The sequence below is a fragment of the Artemia sp. Qi Xiang Cuo genome, chromosome 19 (genome assembly GCF_049724085.1).
Source record: "Artemia sp. Qi Xiang Cuo chromosome 19, ASM4972408v1, whole genome shotgun sequence".
Taxonomy (NCBI): domain Eukaryota; kingdom Metazoa; phylum Arthropoda; class Branchiopoda; order Anostraca; family Artemiidae; genus Artemia; species Artemia sp. Qi Xiang Cuo.
Genome location: NC_142812.1, coordinates 18466278 through 18487107, shown reverse-complemented (window position 1 = coordinate 18487107; position 20830 = coordinate 18466278). Strand labels below are relative to the sequence as shown.

Here is a 20830-nt window from a genome sequence, read left to right as displayed (position 1 = left end):
AATAACTATCGGAACTATCTAACTGTGATGTAAAAATTTATAGCCTTTGGGTAATAAAAATATGGTGTTGTGTTCGGATTAAAAATTGGTTGGTAAGTGTTACGGACACTTACAATTACATTGATAAACTCCTTTTTTTGAGTCGCTCGGTGTGTTTTATTTTGGGGAGTGGAGGGAGGGGGGAGATATTCGGGAAAAACTTAACAAAATTGTAAACTATAAGGGAAATTTCAGGAATTTAATAGAAAAATCGTAAAAATATAAAAATCTCTGAGGGAGTAGAGTCATGGGTCTGAATGACTCCACCATGCGTTCGTGCCTTGTTCATATCTATCAATTCATCAAAAGAAGAGTGATATAACTTTATATAATAATATATTAAATATAATATATATATATAAAATATATTTAATATATACATTTAATATATAATATATTTATATTATATTTAATATATAATAATATATTATTATTAAAATACCTTATGGCAAACTCACATATTTGACTGCAGTGTTATTAGTATATTTGTTTACCCGTCGAAATTTGGCGAGCAGCAACACGTCACATGTTGATGTGATCTTGAAAGAAAGGAAATTCAAGGGAAACTTCGCCCGATATATTTTCCCCCGAAAAAATCGTCCTGTGGAAAATTCCCAGAGGAAAATTTATCCCCGAGTATTAATAACGATCGTATGTTTAAATTTAGAAGAATCTGAAAAAAAATCCCCGTAAAACTCACCCCGAGAACAATTCACCTCCAGAAGGTTCTCCCTCTCTGCAGAAAAATCCTCCTCGGAAATGCTAGCCCTACCCACCAATGAAAACTCCCCCTGTTAAATTCCCACACGACAATTCCCCATAGATAATTTCCTCATATAGAAATAATCGATCATATTCTTAAATTTAAAGTAATGGAAAATTAGGCCACGTCGCCTGTTGCTGGATCATTTGTATCCAAAAGATGTGAATAACGTGAACAAAATCAATTTTAACATTTGTATTAAAGGATCTCGAATTTCAGTCAATGTGAAAAGCATTAACGGCACCTTGGAGGAAAGGGAAAATTTTTATAGCTAAAACGTTTCCAAGAGCATACTCAACAACTTCTAAAAGTTTCTTGATAACAAGGATGAACTGTATTATAAAGCATACAGGAGACTCACTCAGACACACATTTGATTTTATTTTTTATAGGTTTGTTTCTACGTTAGCCTATATGAGCTTTTAAAATACCTTCTTTTTACTTACAGGTTATCATCATCAATGGATTGATTGACTATCATCCTCTGACGTATGACGGGTATGTCTACCCTGCTTGGGCCAACGTAATGGGTTGGCTTGTCGCTTGCTCTAGCGTGATGATGATTCCTGGTGTGGCAATATTCAAAATAATCGTCACTCCCGGTACATTGAGAGAGGTGATGTTTTGTTGTAACTATCTTAATGCTATGAAAAAGACAGGGGTATTTTAAGTGGGCTTACAGTTTCTTATATACGTCTGAAAAGCAGTGTAGAAGAAAACCATCAATCGCAGCTAAGAAGTCTGCGGAAGTAAATACCTAGAGTACCATCTTTAATCCAATGGTGGTTCTGGCCTCTCTTGCATCCGGGGCAAAATGTAATTTGGTACCTCTCCCCCCTCTGTCTCCCATTAAATTTTCAGGCTGTTAAAAAAAAAATAGATTTATTAACCAATTTATTTTCAGTTCATTAATTAATTAAAAATGTATTATTTTTCAATTTTTTAATCATTTAATTAATATTAATTTATTTTCATTTTATTAATTAATTAATATTTTCATATATTGATTGTGCCCTCTACTTTATTTTAATACAAAAAAAAATTGAAAATGATTATAATCGTTAGATTATTTATTTGAAATTTGGCACCCCTAAAGATTCTGTGCCCTCTTTCCCTCCCCTGAAACCATCTCTGCTTCATTCACTATCAAAACTGCTTTTCAGCACTTTAAAAAAAAAATTATGATTACTCATAATTAGCGAAACATAAATAAATCATCATAAATATAAACGACAAATTTTAAATTATAAAACATAAATTTTCTGGCCCTACACCTAAGCAGACTAAAGGGGTCTGATGATTCACATACTTCTAAATTAATAATCTAATAGTGAAAATTTGGTCGACGCGTCCTCCCATCCCACCCTTCCTTTCTAAAATCACAATGTTCTGCTCTTAAAATTTTATTAACAGCATCTCCTAGACTAATAAGTATCATCATGCTAAGTAAATTTCTTTGGTTAAGGTAATCTGGCTAACTTTAAATATAATAACTAGTTTATAAAAATTTGTATACCTTTTTTTTAAGACTACTGCAACATCGTATGTTTTGAAGTGGGCTGTTCAGAACATCTGATCTTTTTGCTGTAAGAAGGGTGATTTAGCTTTTGTTCCAAAACATATTTATACGGAAACGTATATTAAACACGTATAAAATTTATGCGTACTATATATATATATATATATATATATATATATATATATATATATATATATATATATATATATATATATATATATATATATATATATATATATATATATATATATATACGCTTATATAGATACTATGCATACATATATATATTCACATGCATAAATGTACAAACTATATGTATTTAAACAAATCAGAACAACAATTTTTCTAAGAATTAACTTCTTGCTGCCGTTTCCTTATTAAGTTATTCGGAAGTAATGCCCGTGTCACATCATAGTCACATCTATCGATAAATAAAGCCAAATATCATGAATAACAAGGCAATTTTCTTGATTTTACCGTCACACTTGTATTTAAAAAGCAAAATATTAAAATTGCAAGAAATTAGTTTAAAGAGTTTGCACCAACAGTAATTTGCGTTAAACTTTTCTCTATTAATACTAAGTCTTCTTAACCTTTGTCAGATTCCTCTCCCAGACAGAAAAACCGCTGTCCTAAGTTTCCATCATCTCTCGTTTTAAAAAGTAAGCCTTAAACCTTGACTCTGATTGGTCAGTCAAGAAATTTATGTTTGGAAGTTGAACAATGTTCAACTCGACAAATTACGAATGGCGAACGTAAGTGGCGCTGTAGTCGTGCGTAATTTGCTTTATGACAAGTGTAACTATAATGTGGCACGAGCATAATTCTGTTCTTACCAAAACATGTCATTTATTATGTTGCTTATTTTTTTAGTGTACTTTAGTGTATATATAATAGAAAAAAAACAAAATTCTATTAAAAGTTGTTCTTTCTGCATATGTACTAAAAACTTTAAATTCTTCTTTTTTTTCTTGATACCCAAAAAAGATTTAGCTATTGCCACATAAAACTGAAAGCCTGGGGTGGTCAGGGTATAGAACCTCTGTAAATAGTGATGAAAATCTATCATGACTGCCCAACACTTTCATTTATAGTCCTAAAAAACCTTTTTTTTTTTTTTTTTTTTTTTTTTTTTTTTTTTTTTTTTTTTAGTTTGATTGGGGATAAAAACCAATGTTTCAAAATATCTTGTTTTTTTTTCTCTCTAGCCTTTGAAAATTCTTTAATGCAGAAGGATCTTCAACATCTTTGAAGATTTTTAAGGTCGTTAAGGCAGAAAATCTTTTCATATTTCCTCCTGACCTGGGTCATGGACAGTGGGGTTGATAGGGGGTGAAGGAAAAGGGGTGACGGATTTCCACAGGCACAGCCTCTGAGGGGTGCCAAACTGAGTTATTTTGTTTACTTATATTGTGGAAGGGATGTTAAAGGGATCCGAAAACTAAAACTCTGCCCAAGTGCTGAAAACCCTAGCTACGCTGCTGGTCAAACAATTCATGTTTGATATCAAAAAGCATTGAAGACTTATAAGAATGGAAACTGACGCAAGTGCCAAAAAAGAAAATTCACCAACGCCATCTACCATATGGCAATTCTGTTCCTTTTATGCCTACCGTAAACTGATGCAAGGCCGTACCTAGAGGGGGGTAGGGGGGTTTGTCCCCCCCCCCCCCAAATGTTTTTCTGACTCACAAAAACGTAACAAAAATGAGTATAGACAAATTTTGTATGCGCTTTTTTTCATTCCATTTAGAAGAAATGAAAGTCATCAGACGCTAAACTGGGTGTGGCGCTATTAGTTTTTAATCCCTAGCTTCTCAGGCTATATCACCGATGATCTTACAGTTACAAGTTTCCATTATCTTGGCTTTATACTAAAAAATCTTGCATGTACCACTCTGTGCCGCAATCCTGCCTATTTCTTCGTCAAACAACCCATGGGAATTTCTGCTTACACATAGTTAATGCTACAGCAGCAAACTGAATATTTAAGATTTGCAGATAAGATCTTGAAAATATTTGATCCTCTGAATAGATTAAAAAAAAATTCAACCGAAAAGAAGGAGCAATATTAAAAAAAAACGAACAGGAATTATGACGGGGGATGTCCATTCCTCAACCCCTGCTGTTTCCTCTAAAATCCTAAAATTCTTTAAGAGTACTTCTCATTTAAATTCAACAACCCTTGTGTTTCAGCAGTCTTTCTTAAAGAATTACGGTAAAACCCAAACTTTAGCCATACCTGATTTACGATGAAATGAGCTCAGTCTCTATCTTCTAGGATCACTTGTTGAATACGATCATCTCTGGGTAAAAAAAAAAAAAAAAAAAAAAAAAAAAAAAAAAAAAAAAACAAGCGTCTGTGATCTTTGTGCTGGCAAAAATGTAAAAATTCCATATTTTCATATACAGGGGCTTCAAGCCTCCACAGTAGGGTTCTCTGATATGCTAAATCTGATGATGAGATTTTAATTTTAAATTGCTTTACTTTTTGTTTTTTTCCCCTCACTTTTCAAAATTGGACAAATTTTTTCAAACTCATGGCTTTTGATGCTTAACATTAAACTTAATGAACTTTATACATTTGAAATCAGGATAAAAAGCCAACTTTTTTTTATGTATCTATTGGTGTCAAAATTCTGCTTGCAACGCACAGTTTATAGACAGTAAGCTTATCGCAGATAATTTCTGGTCTTCGGTCTCGGTGCGAACAAAAAGCTCCTCCCACTTGTTTCTGCCTTAGCGGATTAGTCTGTTATCGTCAATTACTGAGAAATGGTTACCAAGTGCATTATTCGTAATAGCGGGTTTCCACTTGTTTCGTGTCCAAGAGAAATCTGACTTGTCTACCCGCGAAAAGATCTGATAACGCCTATGTTTCTATGTGCAAAAACGTTCTCCGGAGCACTCGCACCCCTGTCCGGGTTTTTATAATGGGAGAGATAGAGAATGATCATACTGCTAATTCTATAAACTGTGTTGCAACGTTTCGGTTACCTGTGAGCCGAGTCGTTCCTTACTTATAGTTTGTTACGATGAACTGTTTGATGAAGTTAAATAAATGAAAAATTACTAACAAAGGCAAAACAAAATTTATGCTTATATTTTGGGGTCTATTACCGAACAGAACAAATGTAGGATTATAAAAAGGAAGTATGCGGCTCAAGAAATATATTCTAAGCCTTAAAACCAACGAATCATAGTTACCATGCCCAAAGGTCGCATTTCATATTTTCACACGTCTGAGATAACTGACAAAAACTGTTTCCTAAGCATATTTCAAAGCAAGAAACTACAGGGAAATCTATACTAAATCACATTTCATACGTGATGCCATCACGTAGTGGACACTGGGATCCTTACGGTGACAATGGCCCGGGAGGTAGGCGTGTTTGCCCCCTTTGTGGGGAGTATGGGGATGACCTGGAACATTTTCGGAGTAATTGCCAAAGTGTGGAGAATTTAAGGAATAGTTTTTTTTGTGGGGATACATCATGGCTCCCAGGTATCTTGGAGACCTCTTCTAGGGAGCTAAATATTGCGGTGGAAAGTCTTATAGAGAATTCTTTAGAGGCACGGAAGATATAATTTCAATGTGTTGAGTGCTATTGTTTGATTTGTTCAATTGTGTTTTTTCTGTGTGTTTTTTTTTGTGTATATGTCCACTGGCTTTTAAATCTGAATTGCCCTGTTGATCATCCTTTTTTTAGAACTGTTCACAAAAGGTTGTTAGTGATTATCTCGGAAAAGTGAAAATTGCAGATACCACTTTTTGGTGTGATAGTGACGAAATATCTGGGAAGATCAGGTTAAGATCTTTAAAAACCAGCTTAATAAAGCAAATTTTATAATTGTTTCAAACTCAGGAGCTTAATTTGCTCTTTACTTTATACTTTTTAATGAGATTATATGAAGTTCAATCACCAAATACTGCATCTCACATTCATTGCACATCTCTCAAATTGCCCATCTCACACTCAAATATGCGCATTTTTTTTATCGAATGCAAGCGCATACACAAACAGTAACAGGGGTTCATCGTTTGCTTAAGATCAGTAAGAATGTAAAATTGACTTTGATTTGTGGATTAATTTTAGCCGCCTTATGACACACCATTTTACATTCTTACGTTACACAACGACAATATGAAACACCTATAAAACATCCTGTTTATTTTCTTGACCCAAATGCTTTGAGATCCCGAGGTCAGGGGTTCGAGTCCTGGTGTCGCTGGATATTTGATTTGGAAGGGGGGTCAATGGTGTGACTCTGTAAGCTCAGCCAGAGTTGACCCAGCTCTAGATGGGTACCTGGAGAAATCTGGGGGGAAAACAGGGGAAGCTTCGGATGATTTGCCCCTCACCATGCATTGCACTCTCTGCCAAAAAAATAGAATCAGGAGACCGGTATCTATGCAATACAGACCATTGGTCAATATACGGAACAGTTAGGAATTTTTTTTTAGAATGCTTAGCCCATTGAAATGAAGAATAGCAATACATCTATTTTTAAATTTCATCAAGATTACTTTTGGTTAAAAAAAAAAAAAAATAAAAATACCTTTCTAAATCTGATGGGAAGGGGGGTTATTTTTTTTTCAGTAAAAATCCCACAAAGTGTTTTTCACAATATAGAGAGAGGTAATTACCCCCCCCCCCCCTCTCAACTGGTAACCCAGCTCGTGGTTACATAAGAAACCGATGCATCAAAGGTACATTGAAGCGACATATTTAGATCATCGTGTACTAGGTAATGCATTTGGGTAATTGTTGGTAGAATGCCACAAACCTAAATTTGTTAAGAGAAAACTGCTCAATTTTAAGCAAATTTTGATATGTTGAAATTTTTAAACTCGTTTGCTCTTTAAAATAAAAATTTTTTTAACTTTAAAATTTTTTAAAGTGCAGTTTGTCTATTCACATAAGTTATGAACTTGACTAACTTAGCTTTTGAGTCACTTGTATAATGTTGTATAATCCGCAAATCATTTTTTCCCTAAGCTTTTCAACTAAAATTTTAATTTTTTGTTTTAGCGTATCAAATTTCTAACAACTCCATGGCGTGACATTCGTCCGGCTTGTGAACTTGTGCTTATAAAAAAGAATGGCCATTCGCATCAAGGGGAAGTACCTGAAGGTAAGCCACACTTGCAAATTTCCCTCTCCTAATAGGCAAGTTCCTCTAAATAATTTCCAAACTAACTCTGTAATTGCCGGTATTGGAGCTTATCAATTCACACAGTGTGGGGCATATGTGTTATTTATTAATTCTTGTTTTACTGCATGATTTAAAGACCGGAATTTTATTTAGTTCAATTTTCTAATCCTGAAAACAAAAATCAAAATGAATTTATTGCCAAAAATATATTTTGTTTAAGCAGATTAAGTGACTTATGTGCCACCCTGTATAATGAATACATAGTTTTAAGTTTAAGTTTAATTGAGCATTTTTTAAACATTTCTTGCGGCGTCAAATTGTGGATTTTACAACTCTATTCGTGTAATAGTCAGCGCAACATGCTGTATCACAAGCTTTTATCATATTGATAATATAAAATGTTTTAAAATAGGATTATTTAATAAATGTTATAACATAAGTAAATACAAATTGCTCAAATAACGTGATCGTCTAAAGTTTCAAATTAATGTGTTTTGTAAACTTAAAAAAAAAAAAATGTAAACTTGACACCTCTGTTGGCGTGAGACAGTACTTCTTCTCCCGGTGTCAACTTGGAGGGTGCAATTTTCCCTCCTAGAATGTTCTGGATTGTGGCAATATGTTTAGTCTTAAGGCAAAAAATGCCTTTTTTGTAGTGAAATTTTTGCTAATTAAAAGAGAGTCATGGAACACTAGAACTTCTAATTTCCGCTCGAATAAGTCCTATTTCATTTCTCTGAAGCCTTTGGGATGATGCGATTATCATTGGGAAAATGAAAAAAATAAATACGCTTGCATCAGTGATCTTTCTTCTAAAAAAAAAAAAAAAAAAAAAAAAAAAAAAAAAAAAAAAAATGAAATCTTCCATGTTTTGTAGATAGGAGCTTGAAACCTCTACAATTGGGTTCTTTGATATGCTGATTTGATTGTGTGATTTTCATCAATAGCACCCATCCTTTTGGAGGTTTTTTGCCCTATTTTCCAAACCGGCGTAAATTTTCTCAAGCTAGTTTCTTTTGTTGGGTAATTTTAAACTTAATTTTATATGGTCAAAACAAACATAAAAATTCAGTTTTTTTAGATCGATTTTCATTAACCTGAGTCTCTTTTTACTCACAGTTCGTTACCACAAACTGTTTAATAGTGAATCTTTAATATTCGTAAAATCTATAAACTGCTAAAACAAAAAATTTTAGTTGAAATTAAAATATGCTACTTGAAACGGCATATTATTTCTCACTTTCTAATCTGACACTCGATTTCGTGGTTTCGGATTAGAAAAACTTTACTTTTTTGTGCTGGGAATGGAGGATATTTTTTATTTTTTGCTTCGAAGTTTTTACTTCAAGTTTATTTTATTTTTTTCTGATTTCAGTCAAATTGTCAAGCTCATTATTAAGTGGAAATCTAACCGTGGAAATCTTCCCCCTCCACCGTCGGTACCGCAATATAAGTAGATCATAGTATTGACATCGAAAACTCAGTTTAACTCCCCCGCAGAGGCTGTGCCCCGGTGACAGCCGTCTTCATTGCTCCCCTGGCTACGCAATTGCAATGAAGATAAGAGACAAAAAAAAAAAAAAAATGCACAAATGACAATGTTTGATTAAAATCAAAAGCATACAGAAGAGACATCGATATTAAGATTCTAGAGACACCTATAATCAGATATTAGAGAAAATCTATGTCAGATACATTAAATAAATATTAAACCAAACAAAAGCTAAGCTTTCCTCAGTCCGTCAGATTTTAACCTTGCTCAAATTGGTAATCATTTCAGGGACCTCTTTTCTTAATCCTTCTCCGTAGTTACATCCAGTGATTGCGTAATTGCCCAATAAGATGGGGAACATTCCCCAAACATTAAGATTTACCTTCAGAGTCCAAGCCACCTTAAAAAATTGGATTATAATGACCTGGAATTTCACGTTATGGAATGTGAGAGCTCTCAGACATTTTTTTGATGGAAACCTCAAAAGTAGTTCCCGGAGTCCCTTCAAAAATACTCAGTTGGACTTAAAAAAAGTCCCTCCAGTAAAAGTAATCACCGACCATCTTTAAATTAATTTAGAACAAGTGGTAACTATTTTATACAGGAGAAATAAAACACTGCGAGTCATTTACATATCATCGTTATAATGTGTACCGTGAACGTTGCTGAGTGTGTTTCTCCGGATTACCTTAGTTTCGTCTGAAATGATCTGCAAAGATAATAATGAGTTTTTCGACATCAAAATGGAGTAGACCTACATTTAAAATAACGTTAAACGTAAAAATAAACGTTGATAAAATAGTAACGCTGAAAATATATCATCTTGTCAATCAATCAGTCAATCATTTTATTAGTACTAAAACACTATTACAAACGTGAAATGGTTTGTCCGCCCCAGGAGCTTGGCTTGTTCTTGGCCACACAATACAATAATAAAACACTGAAAGAACCATAAATAAAACGCTAAAACTGTGAAATCTAATTTTCGTAACAAAAGAATTCCAAACCGTTCTTCATCAGCTTCATCAAAAAGTGTAATGTACAGAGGTGGCGATATGGTATTTTGATGTTAGAAAACACTCTTAATAGCAAGTAAATATCTAGCCACATCTTAGCTTAAAGTAACAAGGACAGTGAGAAATAAAATCTGATTGTTTGATTGTAAGTTTATTTATTAGTTTATTATTAAACGTTTTATTATTATATATATTATTATAAATATAATATACATTATCTATATAAATATAAAAATAATATAAACATAAATATAATATTAATATATATATATATATATATATATATATATATAGATGTGACTATGATGTGACACGGGCATTACTTCCGAATAACTTAATAAGGAAACGGCAGCAAGAAGTTAATTCTTAGAAAAATTGTTGTTCTGATTTGTTTAAATACATATAGTTTGTACATTTATGCATATGAATATATATATGTATGCATAGTATCTATATAAGCGTATATATATATATATATATATATATATATATATATATATATATATATATATATATATATATATATATATATATATATATATATATATATATATATATATATATATATAATAAACATAATATTCAATTAAATATAAACATAATATAATTTATTATTATAAAGTTTATTATTGTGGTCAAGTATAGTTCTAAAACATGGGTGCTCCGAAAAGTGGGTGGATGAAGATTTGATAGATGTTTTCCAGAGAAATTGCCTACGGATTGTTCTGGGTACTCGACTGCCTGACCGTATTTCAAACAGTTAGCAGTACGAAAAGTGTGGTTCAGTCCCACTTTCTAGGGCTATAATGAGAGAAAGGTTGAGATGGCTAGGGCACGCTCTGTGGATGAAGGACGACAGATTGCCGGAAATTGTCCTTTTCAGCCAACCGCCTAGGGCTAAATGGAAAGCAGGTCTTCCGTGGTTGGGGTGGGAGGAAGTCAAAAAGAAAGATTTGAGGGAAATTTTAACTTCTTGGGAAAGTGTAAAAAGGGGGCTTTGAATATATTGGAATGGAGAAGGAGCGTGTGTAGCTCTGTTGGCCTCAGGTAGCTTGGTGCTGCGGTGCGTTTTTATTAGTAGTAGCAGTAATTGCCCATATACATTTTGGAAAAAATTAGGAAAACTCGGGAATTCAATTTTCAGTGAAACAGACCACCACATGTAGCTGTGCAGTTTATGGCAGCATTAAATTAAAGAAGAAATGTGGATAAAACCAGTGAAATAGGTTAAAAATATTTAGCATCAAAATACTAAAGAAAAAGTGTCATCCCTTTGAAGATTTAGTTGTGTTTGGTAATCTTGCGTATCAACAGATTTTTAATGTTTGAATTTTCAAGGACAAAAAGTGTTGTCAAATTTACTTAATTAGTTTCACTTTTTTATTTTATGGTTGAATGTAGCTATACTGACGAAAATGAGATACTGCTCTAGAAACTTTATAACTTTGAAACAAAAAGTAAAAATATGGGAAAATCATGATTTTCAGGTGTGAATACATCGAAGATTACAGTGAGCAAAAAATGTTTTTATTTGCATATCTTTAGTACTCTAAACAGTTTTATTAGCTAAGAATAACTACTACTACTACTACTACTACTAACAACTCACCGCAACACCAAGCCACCTGAGGCCAACACAGCTACGCACGCTACTCCTCAACCCCAATCTATTCAAGGCCTCCATTTTACACCCGCCCACGAAGTTTCTATTTCCTTTAAATCTTTCTTTATGACGTCCTCCCACCCCAGACGGGGACAACCTGCTCTCCGTTTAGCCCTAGATGGTTGGCCGAAAAGAACAATCTTCGGCAATCTGTCATCCTTCATCCGCACAACGTGTCCTAGCCACCTCAACCTTTTTTTCATTATAGCCCTAGAGAGCGGTATTGAACCACATTTTTTGTATAGCCTATTGTTTGAAATACGGTCAGTCAGCCGGGTACCCAGAACAACCCTTAAGCAACTTCTCTGGAAAACATCTAGCAAATCTTCATCCGCAACATTAAAATTTGTGCTTGAAAAATTAACTTGGAAAATAATTGTAAATTAACTTTAGAAAAAAGAATTAAGTGTATCAAACATGCTTTTGTGTTACAGAACGAAAAATAAATACACAGTTTAATACCAGCACTATGAACCTAACTTGACGTATATTTTCAGATGGTGACGCAGGGTGTCCTCAAGGTAAAGAACTCTCCAAAGAACACGTGGTCGTGTTAAACTATAAAGACTTGAATAGTGACATCGAAAAAGTTGATGTTTGAAAATAGTTAAGAAAAAAGTGTAAGGCAGCTAAGTGCTAATGTTTGTTCAACCGGGTATACGCACGTTAAACTTGGTTTTGTAATGTGTTGTTGCTTTTTTACAAATGCGCAGAAAGAACCCTTATTAAGCAGCCATTTAATAAGGGGGTCTGTAATTTATTATAGTATGTATCTCAAGTTCTCATTTTTGTAAACGTTTTTGTGTTAATAAACACTGGTGACAAGGATTTTAGTGTGTATGCCCGTCTAACTCAGCAGCAGTTGAAAAGCCATTAGGAGGGTTTCTGACCCCCCCCCCCCCATGAACTACGAAAAATAAGGGCTTAAAATTTGTTATGCTTTAATACCCATCCCCTGCTGAACCTGCCAGCACTAATTCAACATGTGTAAAGTTACTAGATATTAAGTGAGTAGAAAAGCTAAATTCTGTGTTTTGGCCTTTTTTCATTATATTTTTTAGTGGGTTTTCTTAGGCACCACAAATATGTCAACAATTTTGACATCTACTTATCCATTTTCTAAGTTTGTCTGAGAGGGGGCCAGGCTTTGTTTCAAAAAATGCCTATTGAAATACTGCGTTCAAATTTTTCTCCTACCTTTAGAGATTTCCTTATGAGAAACAAATTGAGTTTCATCTTACTTCTTCTGTTTTCAGTTTGAAAAACAAATTAAAAAAAACAAAAAAAAACAATAGAGAATATAATTCACCCCGTACGCTTCGCAAGGCACAGGCTGGCTACGATTAACCTAATACAAAGTTGTCCATCCAGGACCAGGACCATCCACACCTGTTCTGGAATAGTCCCTAAAATAGTTTTTATTGTTCTTATACTTCTTTAAGCACTGGTTTACAATTTAAAGCCTTGTTCAGATCAGATAGGTGTGCAGTAGTAGGGGTCTCGTGGACCAGGCTCCCATTTATGTCCGTTTCAACAAGTTTTTGGTATTTTTGGACAAAGCACGAGATTAAATTTAATTTCGAATTTTGACATGGTTGATTAGCCGTCCTCTCTTGACTGCTGACCTTAGGACGTAATTTCACATTTACACGGTGAAATTTCCTACTTTTAAAACTGTAAGATGAAATGCCACTGTTGTCAAACTTCTTCAACCCTCTTATCCATGAAAATATGACCGATTCGTCCAGTCCGTTTCCTTTTCTTTATTTGGCTTTCAAGCTCAGCTTTTTCTTTTCTGAAATGGAAACATCTCTTTATCTCAAAATCATAAACAGTTAAAAACTTGGAGATTTTCTCATATTTTTTTTTTATCTTGAAGACCGAATGAAAACTTTTCTTCTTCAAACCTGTTTCATAATAATAACCAAAAAACCTAAAACATATTCTCTAGCGTTTAGTCTACCCCATCTTTTGAAATTATCAGACCCATAATTATCTTCTTTGTGACACTTTTCTTTATTTTTTTCGTGTTCATTGTTGTTTTCATTTATTTTTTCTCATTTGTTTTACATTCACGTTGATTCTGAACAGGTCCCATAGTCTTGTTTGCAACGGCTGGTCGTGATGCAAACAGTCTGAATAATAGTTTGACACTTAGTTGGAAACACTTTAGTGTGGTTAGTTCAAAGATAAAAAAAATTTGAGTTTGGAAACAACATATTGAACGTCGGCTAATGATTGACATTATTAAAACTATTAATGGGATGGATGGCTTGTTGTTCACTGCGCAATTTCTCAAAGCTTCGAATAAAATTAGATGTGATTAACCATATTTTTTGATACTTTCTTCTACTACTGGGCATCCAAAACTTCAGCTTTGTACAAATAGGACATTGCAAGCTTTGCAAATAGGTCGTTGCATTGTTAATTTGGCTCACCTTTCAAATTAACTTTATAAAACAAGTGAGAAAAAATAAATGAAAACAACAATGGAAACAAAAAAATAATGAACAAAAATGTGACAAAGAAAATAATTGGGGCTCTGATGATTCGAAAGGTGGAATAGTCCAAACACTGAAGAGTGTGTTTTAGGTTTTTCGGTTATTATTAACAAACAGTTATTTTTACAAAAAAAAATATTCGACATTCAAGTTAAAAAAAAAATTGATTTGAAAATCTTCAGATTTTAACCGTTTATGTTTTTGAGATAAAGAGATGTTGTCCTTTTAGAAAATCAAACACTTCCTTAAGAAAAGGAAATGGACTAGAAAAATCAATCCTATTTTTTTTATTAAGATGGGGTTGAATTTCATTGAACCTGTCCAAGTTTCGAGTGATACTTACTTTTTATTACCGGGACAGCTGAAAACCCAGCTTCATACAAATTTTGCACTGCAAATGGAATTAATATTTGTTGAGCTGTACTCCATCAAGTAGAGTATTTTCTTCCTTTACTGATATCCAAGAAACAGAAAGTTCCATGCTACCATATTTTTTCTTCAGTGTAGTATCACAAGACAACTCAATAAGAAATTCTTTCTAATTATCATTCTTTCTTTCTAAATTTTGATGGTTCAAATTCTTGTATGTTTCTCAATATATCTGCTTAAAAGTAATTTTGAACCATTTGATGACCAGTGATAGGTGATCTACAAAAACAGATTTCTTATTAAAAAACAAATCAGTTATAGTCATAATCTCAGGAAAAATTTCTACATTATTAGCATAATTTACGTCACATTTACTTCTATCGCTGGTTAAAGCTACGTTGACAAAGTGAATGCAGAGCTCACGCAGTCAAAGCGCGCTACTGTTTTACTTCAAGTCAGTTATTAGATGATTTATGCGATGGGATGATTCGATTTGAATCGGAATTGTTGGGGGATGATGGGTAACTTGACTAAACGATATATTGATATCTTCACTGTCTATGTTTGCTATATCTCCGATTTTTAATTTTTTACTAAAATTAACTAACTCTTCGCTTTGCCAAAGTTCGGTAACAAAAATTGTAATTCCACAGTTTTTTTTCCAAACATAGAATAATATAAAAACGAGATTTGATGACATAAATTCTTACCAGAAAAATCTAGATTTGCAAATATACGGACTCAGCCTCCGGATAAAGAAAAATAAACTACTGGCTATTTTCAAATAAAAGTAAGGATCAACATTAAAACTTAAACGAAAAGAAATTACTATGTATACGAGGAGGCAAACCCCTCCAAAATACCTCGCTCTTCACGCTAACGTTATTTAGAATGTTCAAAAAGCTATCTTATTCTAACTTACCGAACCTTGTGTGTCACCTGTGGTTCGTAAAGGATTGGGATGAAAATCATACTTTAGCGTAAAGAGCAAAGTATTTAAGAGGGGGCATCCCTCACACCTCATCACTGAAAATTCCCTAGAGAAAATTTGCCTCCTGAAAAATGTCTGTTTATTTCCCAATAACAAACGCTATAATAATAATAATTTGTTTTATGCCCGCTTTACAATAAGAGAAAAAATAAGCGGAGTAAAGAAAGAAAAAGGAAAAAGAGACTCATCTAAAGGTACAAATATATACACTAACTATTTACATGGCAAGACGAGTTAATGGCGAATCAGCAAGGAATTGGACGTTGCAGCGGCTAGCTCTTGCTTCAATTTCACCAATTTGTGTCAATGATCCTGAAACGGCTACTGACGTAACTATTCGAAACCCATAAAGGTAAACGCAACATAAATTTAGCCAGCTTGTAGTAATGAGTTCGTAGCTGTCTTTTTTGGGTAGCTTTTAGTAACTCCCAAAGCGGTGATACATATAAGATAGAAAGCGCAACAACGGCGTTAAATATTATGGCGAGGGTGAGTTTATTAATACTATTTCTCAGGCTTACTACTTTTCTGTAACATTTCATAAGAGACCGAGATACAATATCTTTAATAAGCCCAGTGGTCGATCTTATCGTTGAACCATAATCAATTCGGAGGTACTGCAGGCTATCCGATTCATTAATCACTGAACCTTCACTATAGTGCAAAATAGATAAATTGTACTTCGCTAGCCTTTTAAAAATACAAAACAATCCAGGAGTGCAGGATAACGCTTGTGAGTGCAAAATACGGTCAAAAGCAGCAGAGATATCAACGCTACATGTAAACACAGGAAAACCCTTCGCAAAAGCTCTGCGCAAAATAGTCCTAATAATTCTGTGAGCTGTGGCACAGCCGAAATCAGCCCGGAACCCAAGCTGCTTACTTCCTACGAAACATTTCGAAACAATAAATGGCCGCAGGACTTTTTCAACACTTTACTAAATAAACTCGATATTACTATAATTGGTCTGTACGAATTGCACGAAGTCGCGTCTTTATTCTTCTTCAATATTGCCGTAGTAATCCCGACACAAAAGTTGCTTGGTACGATACTGAAAATTCCATCAATTCCAGCAGCTTTTTCAGTCTTTAGCTTAGATATTATAGTATGGACTAGATTCTTAGATATAATAATTTTGCTATGTACATGTTTGGTACTTTTCAGCAACCATTCAGTTGTTCCGTAAATTCCTGGGTCGCAGGTGTATCAGGAGAGGAAGACTGATTTGTGTAGTGAGTTACCTATTCGTTTTCAATGATTATGGAATTACAGTTAGAATCACGAAATTTATTCTTGTATACTTTCCAAAACTTTTTCGGATTACGCTGAAATTCTTTCGATTGATTTTTTAACGTGTCAGCTTCGGCCTTTTAAACACAAAATACGAATTGCTTTTTTGCTAGTCGGTAACAACGGAATACATGCCAAGAGCGAGGCTTGCTGCACTCAATCCACACTCGATACCAAAATTTATTATATTGTTTTGCACTCTTAGTATCGGGGTTATTCCAGCCAGGTTTTCTTGTTCCTGACTTAATGCGGGATGTTGGGACAGCACTATTCTGGGAAACTTCAAGGCGTAAAACACTTCGCAAGTATATATTTCTAGGGCAATCCTATCTTTTGTTGAATTCTCTTCTAACAGGTCGAATGGAACTCTAATTTTGGCTAATAACTCATTAAGAACAGTTCGATAATGTTCTTCATGTATTTTCTCCCATTCGCTAACTTCACGTCAATCTTGCCCAGGTTTGGGTGACGCGAATCGGTACGGCAAGTTTAGGCTAATTCCTAGGTGGTCACTTATGGTGCAATATTCGTGCATGTGGGCTGCAAGCTTACAAAATCCGGAGAAAGGATGTTCGAAACCAAATGATCGATGTCTGATGTAGACCCCGAGGCTGAATGTATAAACGTAAAGTCACTATTTTTAGGGATTACCCTAAAATTGGAATCAGCTATTGAAGACATCAATAATTGGAACCACGGGTCGTGATCAGAGGCCTGACAATTGAAATCACCACAGAGAGAAAAACGTTCATTTCGGTGTCTCCATAAAACGCGCTCGAGCGGACTGCAGGCCTGACTAAAATTCCGATCCGAGGCAATTGTTCGGTAGTCTGTAGGCATATACAAGCAATCCTGGATAAGGCTTGAAGGCATCGTGAGCAGGGTTGCCAACAGACCAAAAAATGTCGTAACGTCCGAGCTCTTAAAAACGTAACTTTTTCGTAACTTTTAATAGGAAACCTTATGTCACTGTCATTAAACTGAAACAGCAGATTTTTTCACGGGAAAAAATATGTTAATCAGAAAATGTACGTTTTATCCATTATTCAAAAGCGTAACATTACTGTAACATGAATTCAAAAACGTACCAAAAGTGGTACGAACGTAACCTCGGTGGCAACCCTGATCGTGAGCCTCACTGCAATAAGAAAGTCACAGCTTTAAACTAGAGAAGGTGATAAGAGGGATTCCGCGAATGCAACCAAACCGCCACTAGGGCAACCGCCGCCAGAATTCCTTTTGGTTGGCAAGAAGAAAGTACACTTGCTTTTTATATTTGGCAGCAAACAGACGTTCTCCTCTGTTAACAGGTATTCTTGTATGCAGACCACAGCGTAAGTAATATGCGTAAGCAATAGGCATCTGTGAGCAATACGCAATAGATTTTTCTTTTTTGAATTACATGAAAAAAACAAGCTATTTAACTGAAAGTAAGGAACAACACTAAAACTTAAACCGAACAGAAATTATTCCGTATATGAAAGGTTCTGTTCCCTCCTCAACGCCTCGTTCATTACACTAAAGTTTGACTCTTTGTCACAACTCTTCTTTTTCAAACAATAAAACCTTAGCATAAAGAGTGAGGCGTTGAGGAGGGGACAGCCTCTTTCATGTACGGAATAATTTCAGTTCATTTTAAGTTTTAATGTCGCTCCTTACTTTCAGTTAAATAAACTTGTTTTATTCTTATGCAATTTCTGAACGTTCTTCAACTAATGCAGGTTTGAATTTGGCTCACCGTACATAAAACATTTAAACAAAATTTGCATGTTAATTTCGGAAGACTTATTCTGTATATTAAGTGTTGGAACCTTCTCATTACCTTGCTTTTTGCAATAAATCTGTTAGCACTTTTTTAGATCCAACGTAAAGTCAACCTTCCCCTGTCAAATTCTCTCCATACAATTGCTTCCTTGCTGATAATTCCCCCTCCTTGTATAGTTGCTTACAGACGATTCAGTCAGTTGTGTCCCCTAAATACATTCCATGAGGCCCATAGTAGATTAACATGGGATTTTCATGACCCCAACTAGGGAATTATAAGTGGAACTCCTAGTCCCTTACACCTGGGTATTGCGGTCACCTGTTTCTACAGGTCGGCTGGCAAGATTCTCGTGAGAGCCCTATTTCTACCGGTCAGCTGGCAATATTCCGATTACAGCCACTCGTGCTTTAAATAGGTTCATAGGAAAATAGCAAAGGATTTTAAAGGCACAGATAGGACAATAGCATAGGATTTCAAGCACAGCTCTGTTTTTATTTGGCAGACTTCCCGTGACACCCCCAGGTTTTCCAAAATTTCCCCTCCCGTTTCCCGGAATAATTTGAGCACATGCTCTCCCTTTTCCCATTGGATTCCAAGTGCATGCCCTGGCAAGATTCCGACGACAGCCTGGCAAGATTCCGACAACATGCCCTGGCAAGATACCCGGGATTCCAGGTGACGCAATTTTTTTCAGTATTGGCAAGGTTCCAAGCCCAAGCCCTGTTTCAAGGTGTCCTGTTATTTCTTCAGTATTAAAAAGAATTTAGCGTGTCAACATCAAATTGGATGCTTATACATTATTGGATATTGAAAATGTTAGCGAGATGGAACCTAGAGTGCCTAAAGTAGCAATGGAAATGGCAAGGGATTACCGACTAACCCTAGAATGAGACAAGATGCACGCAGGATATATTATATCATTAAGCAAATTCAAGTCGGAAGAATAATTATGCTCTGCGGCTAAAGTGAATATAGTGCATATACAGAGACTACAAGACGGATTAAATGCGTTAGCGAAATATATTGAAGAGAACAATCTATGAAAAACTGTTTGATACTATCGAGATTGTTAGTCTAGAATTGGCAGTGAGAGTATCAAAATGGCTGGATTTGAGAACCAGAAAATCTTACGTAATCTAGTAAAATTGGAAAAGTGGTTAATTTTACATGATGATTTTCTAGAATTATCTCTCTAAAGAAAAATATTTTCTCGAGAAATACTTAACGATATAATCGGAACTGATTCCCCATCTTTGGACTATTGCATGACACTTTGTCGTCATGGCCCAGCTGCATTTAATCAATTTATGGATATATTAATTGAGACAAAACAAAATGATATTGTGCTTTTGCTTTTATCCACTACATAGACGGCCATTTTGTAACAAATCGTGTCTAAGCAAATTTTGTGACGTTGCTTTTCCAAGAAGACATTTTGTTGATCGTGAATCAGTTTCTTTCTGGAAGTGAGACAGTCAACATCGAAAAATATTTACCCATGTCCATTATGCTAGTATACATTGGGCAGCTGGTGATCCTGTGAAAATTTTAATTTCGCTTACGACTATATTGAAAAGTGTAGATTATGCAATCCATGTAAATTGTACAAAGGATATGCTTTTCAAATTAAAGACTGTAATTCGTGTCTTGTAGAGATTTGTGACTCTAATAATACAGGATGCTTATGCTTCAATTTTCACTATGATAAATGTTATCAATGGGAAAATACTAAACCTAGCATAATTGCAATAACACCTAAACACGATTTCAGTTTATTTTTGAAAGACTGGTGTCGCCCTGGTTTTAACTTTTTCTGGGAAAAAGAACCTAGTCTAAGCTTCAATTACTAGAATAATAAAAGAGTCCGTTTTTTACGACATCGCTATGAAGATACTGGCTACTATGATTATAAGCCTACAGACTTTTATTTGGCTGTTACAGAAAGTAATTTTTCATATGAGAATTTTGCGTGTGACATTGCTTCAAATAAACAAATTGAAACACGTGGATTCTATATTATGAATCAGAATAGTATAATTAACTTTACAAAGAGATTTAATAAAAATGAAGTTAAAATATATTGTAGAAAATTTGACCCTGACTTTGCATGCCAAGATGAATATAAGTTAAATCCTGACGAGCTGCTACCACTTATCGTTTCTGGTGATTACGTATACATAGAAGAAGAATTCTGAGAGGACACAACGTTTTGTACATACAAATTTTATTAATAAATAAATCTACATACATTTTTAAAGCATTTC

The 20830-nt window shown here is 34.4% G+C and overlaps 1 protein-coding gene across 1 annotated transcript in view; it reads left to right on the top strand.

Moving 5' to 3' along the window:
- The window catches only part of LOC148940571 (sodium-dependent dopamine transporter-like), a 37968-nt gene extending 25491 nt beyond the window's left edge, over positions 1-12477 (top strand). The window contains exons 5-7 of the mRNA XM_089104777.1: positions 1251-1418; positions 7355-7457; positions 12147-12477. Coding sequence (XP_088960903.1) covers positions 1251-1418; positions 7355-7457; positions 12147-12250 — 375 coding nt within the window. The 3' untranslated portion in view covers positions 12251-12477. The remainder of the gene's footprint in view (positions 1-1250; positions 1419-7354; positions 7458-12146) is intronic.
- The last annotated feature ends 8353 nt before the right edge of the window (positions 12478-20830 follow it).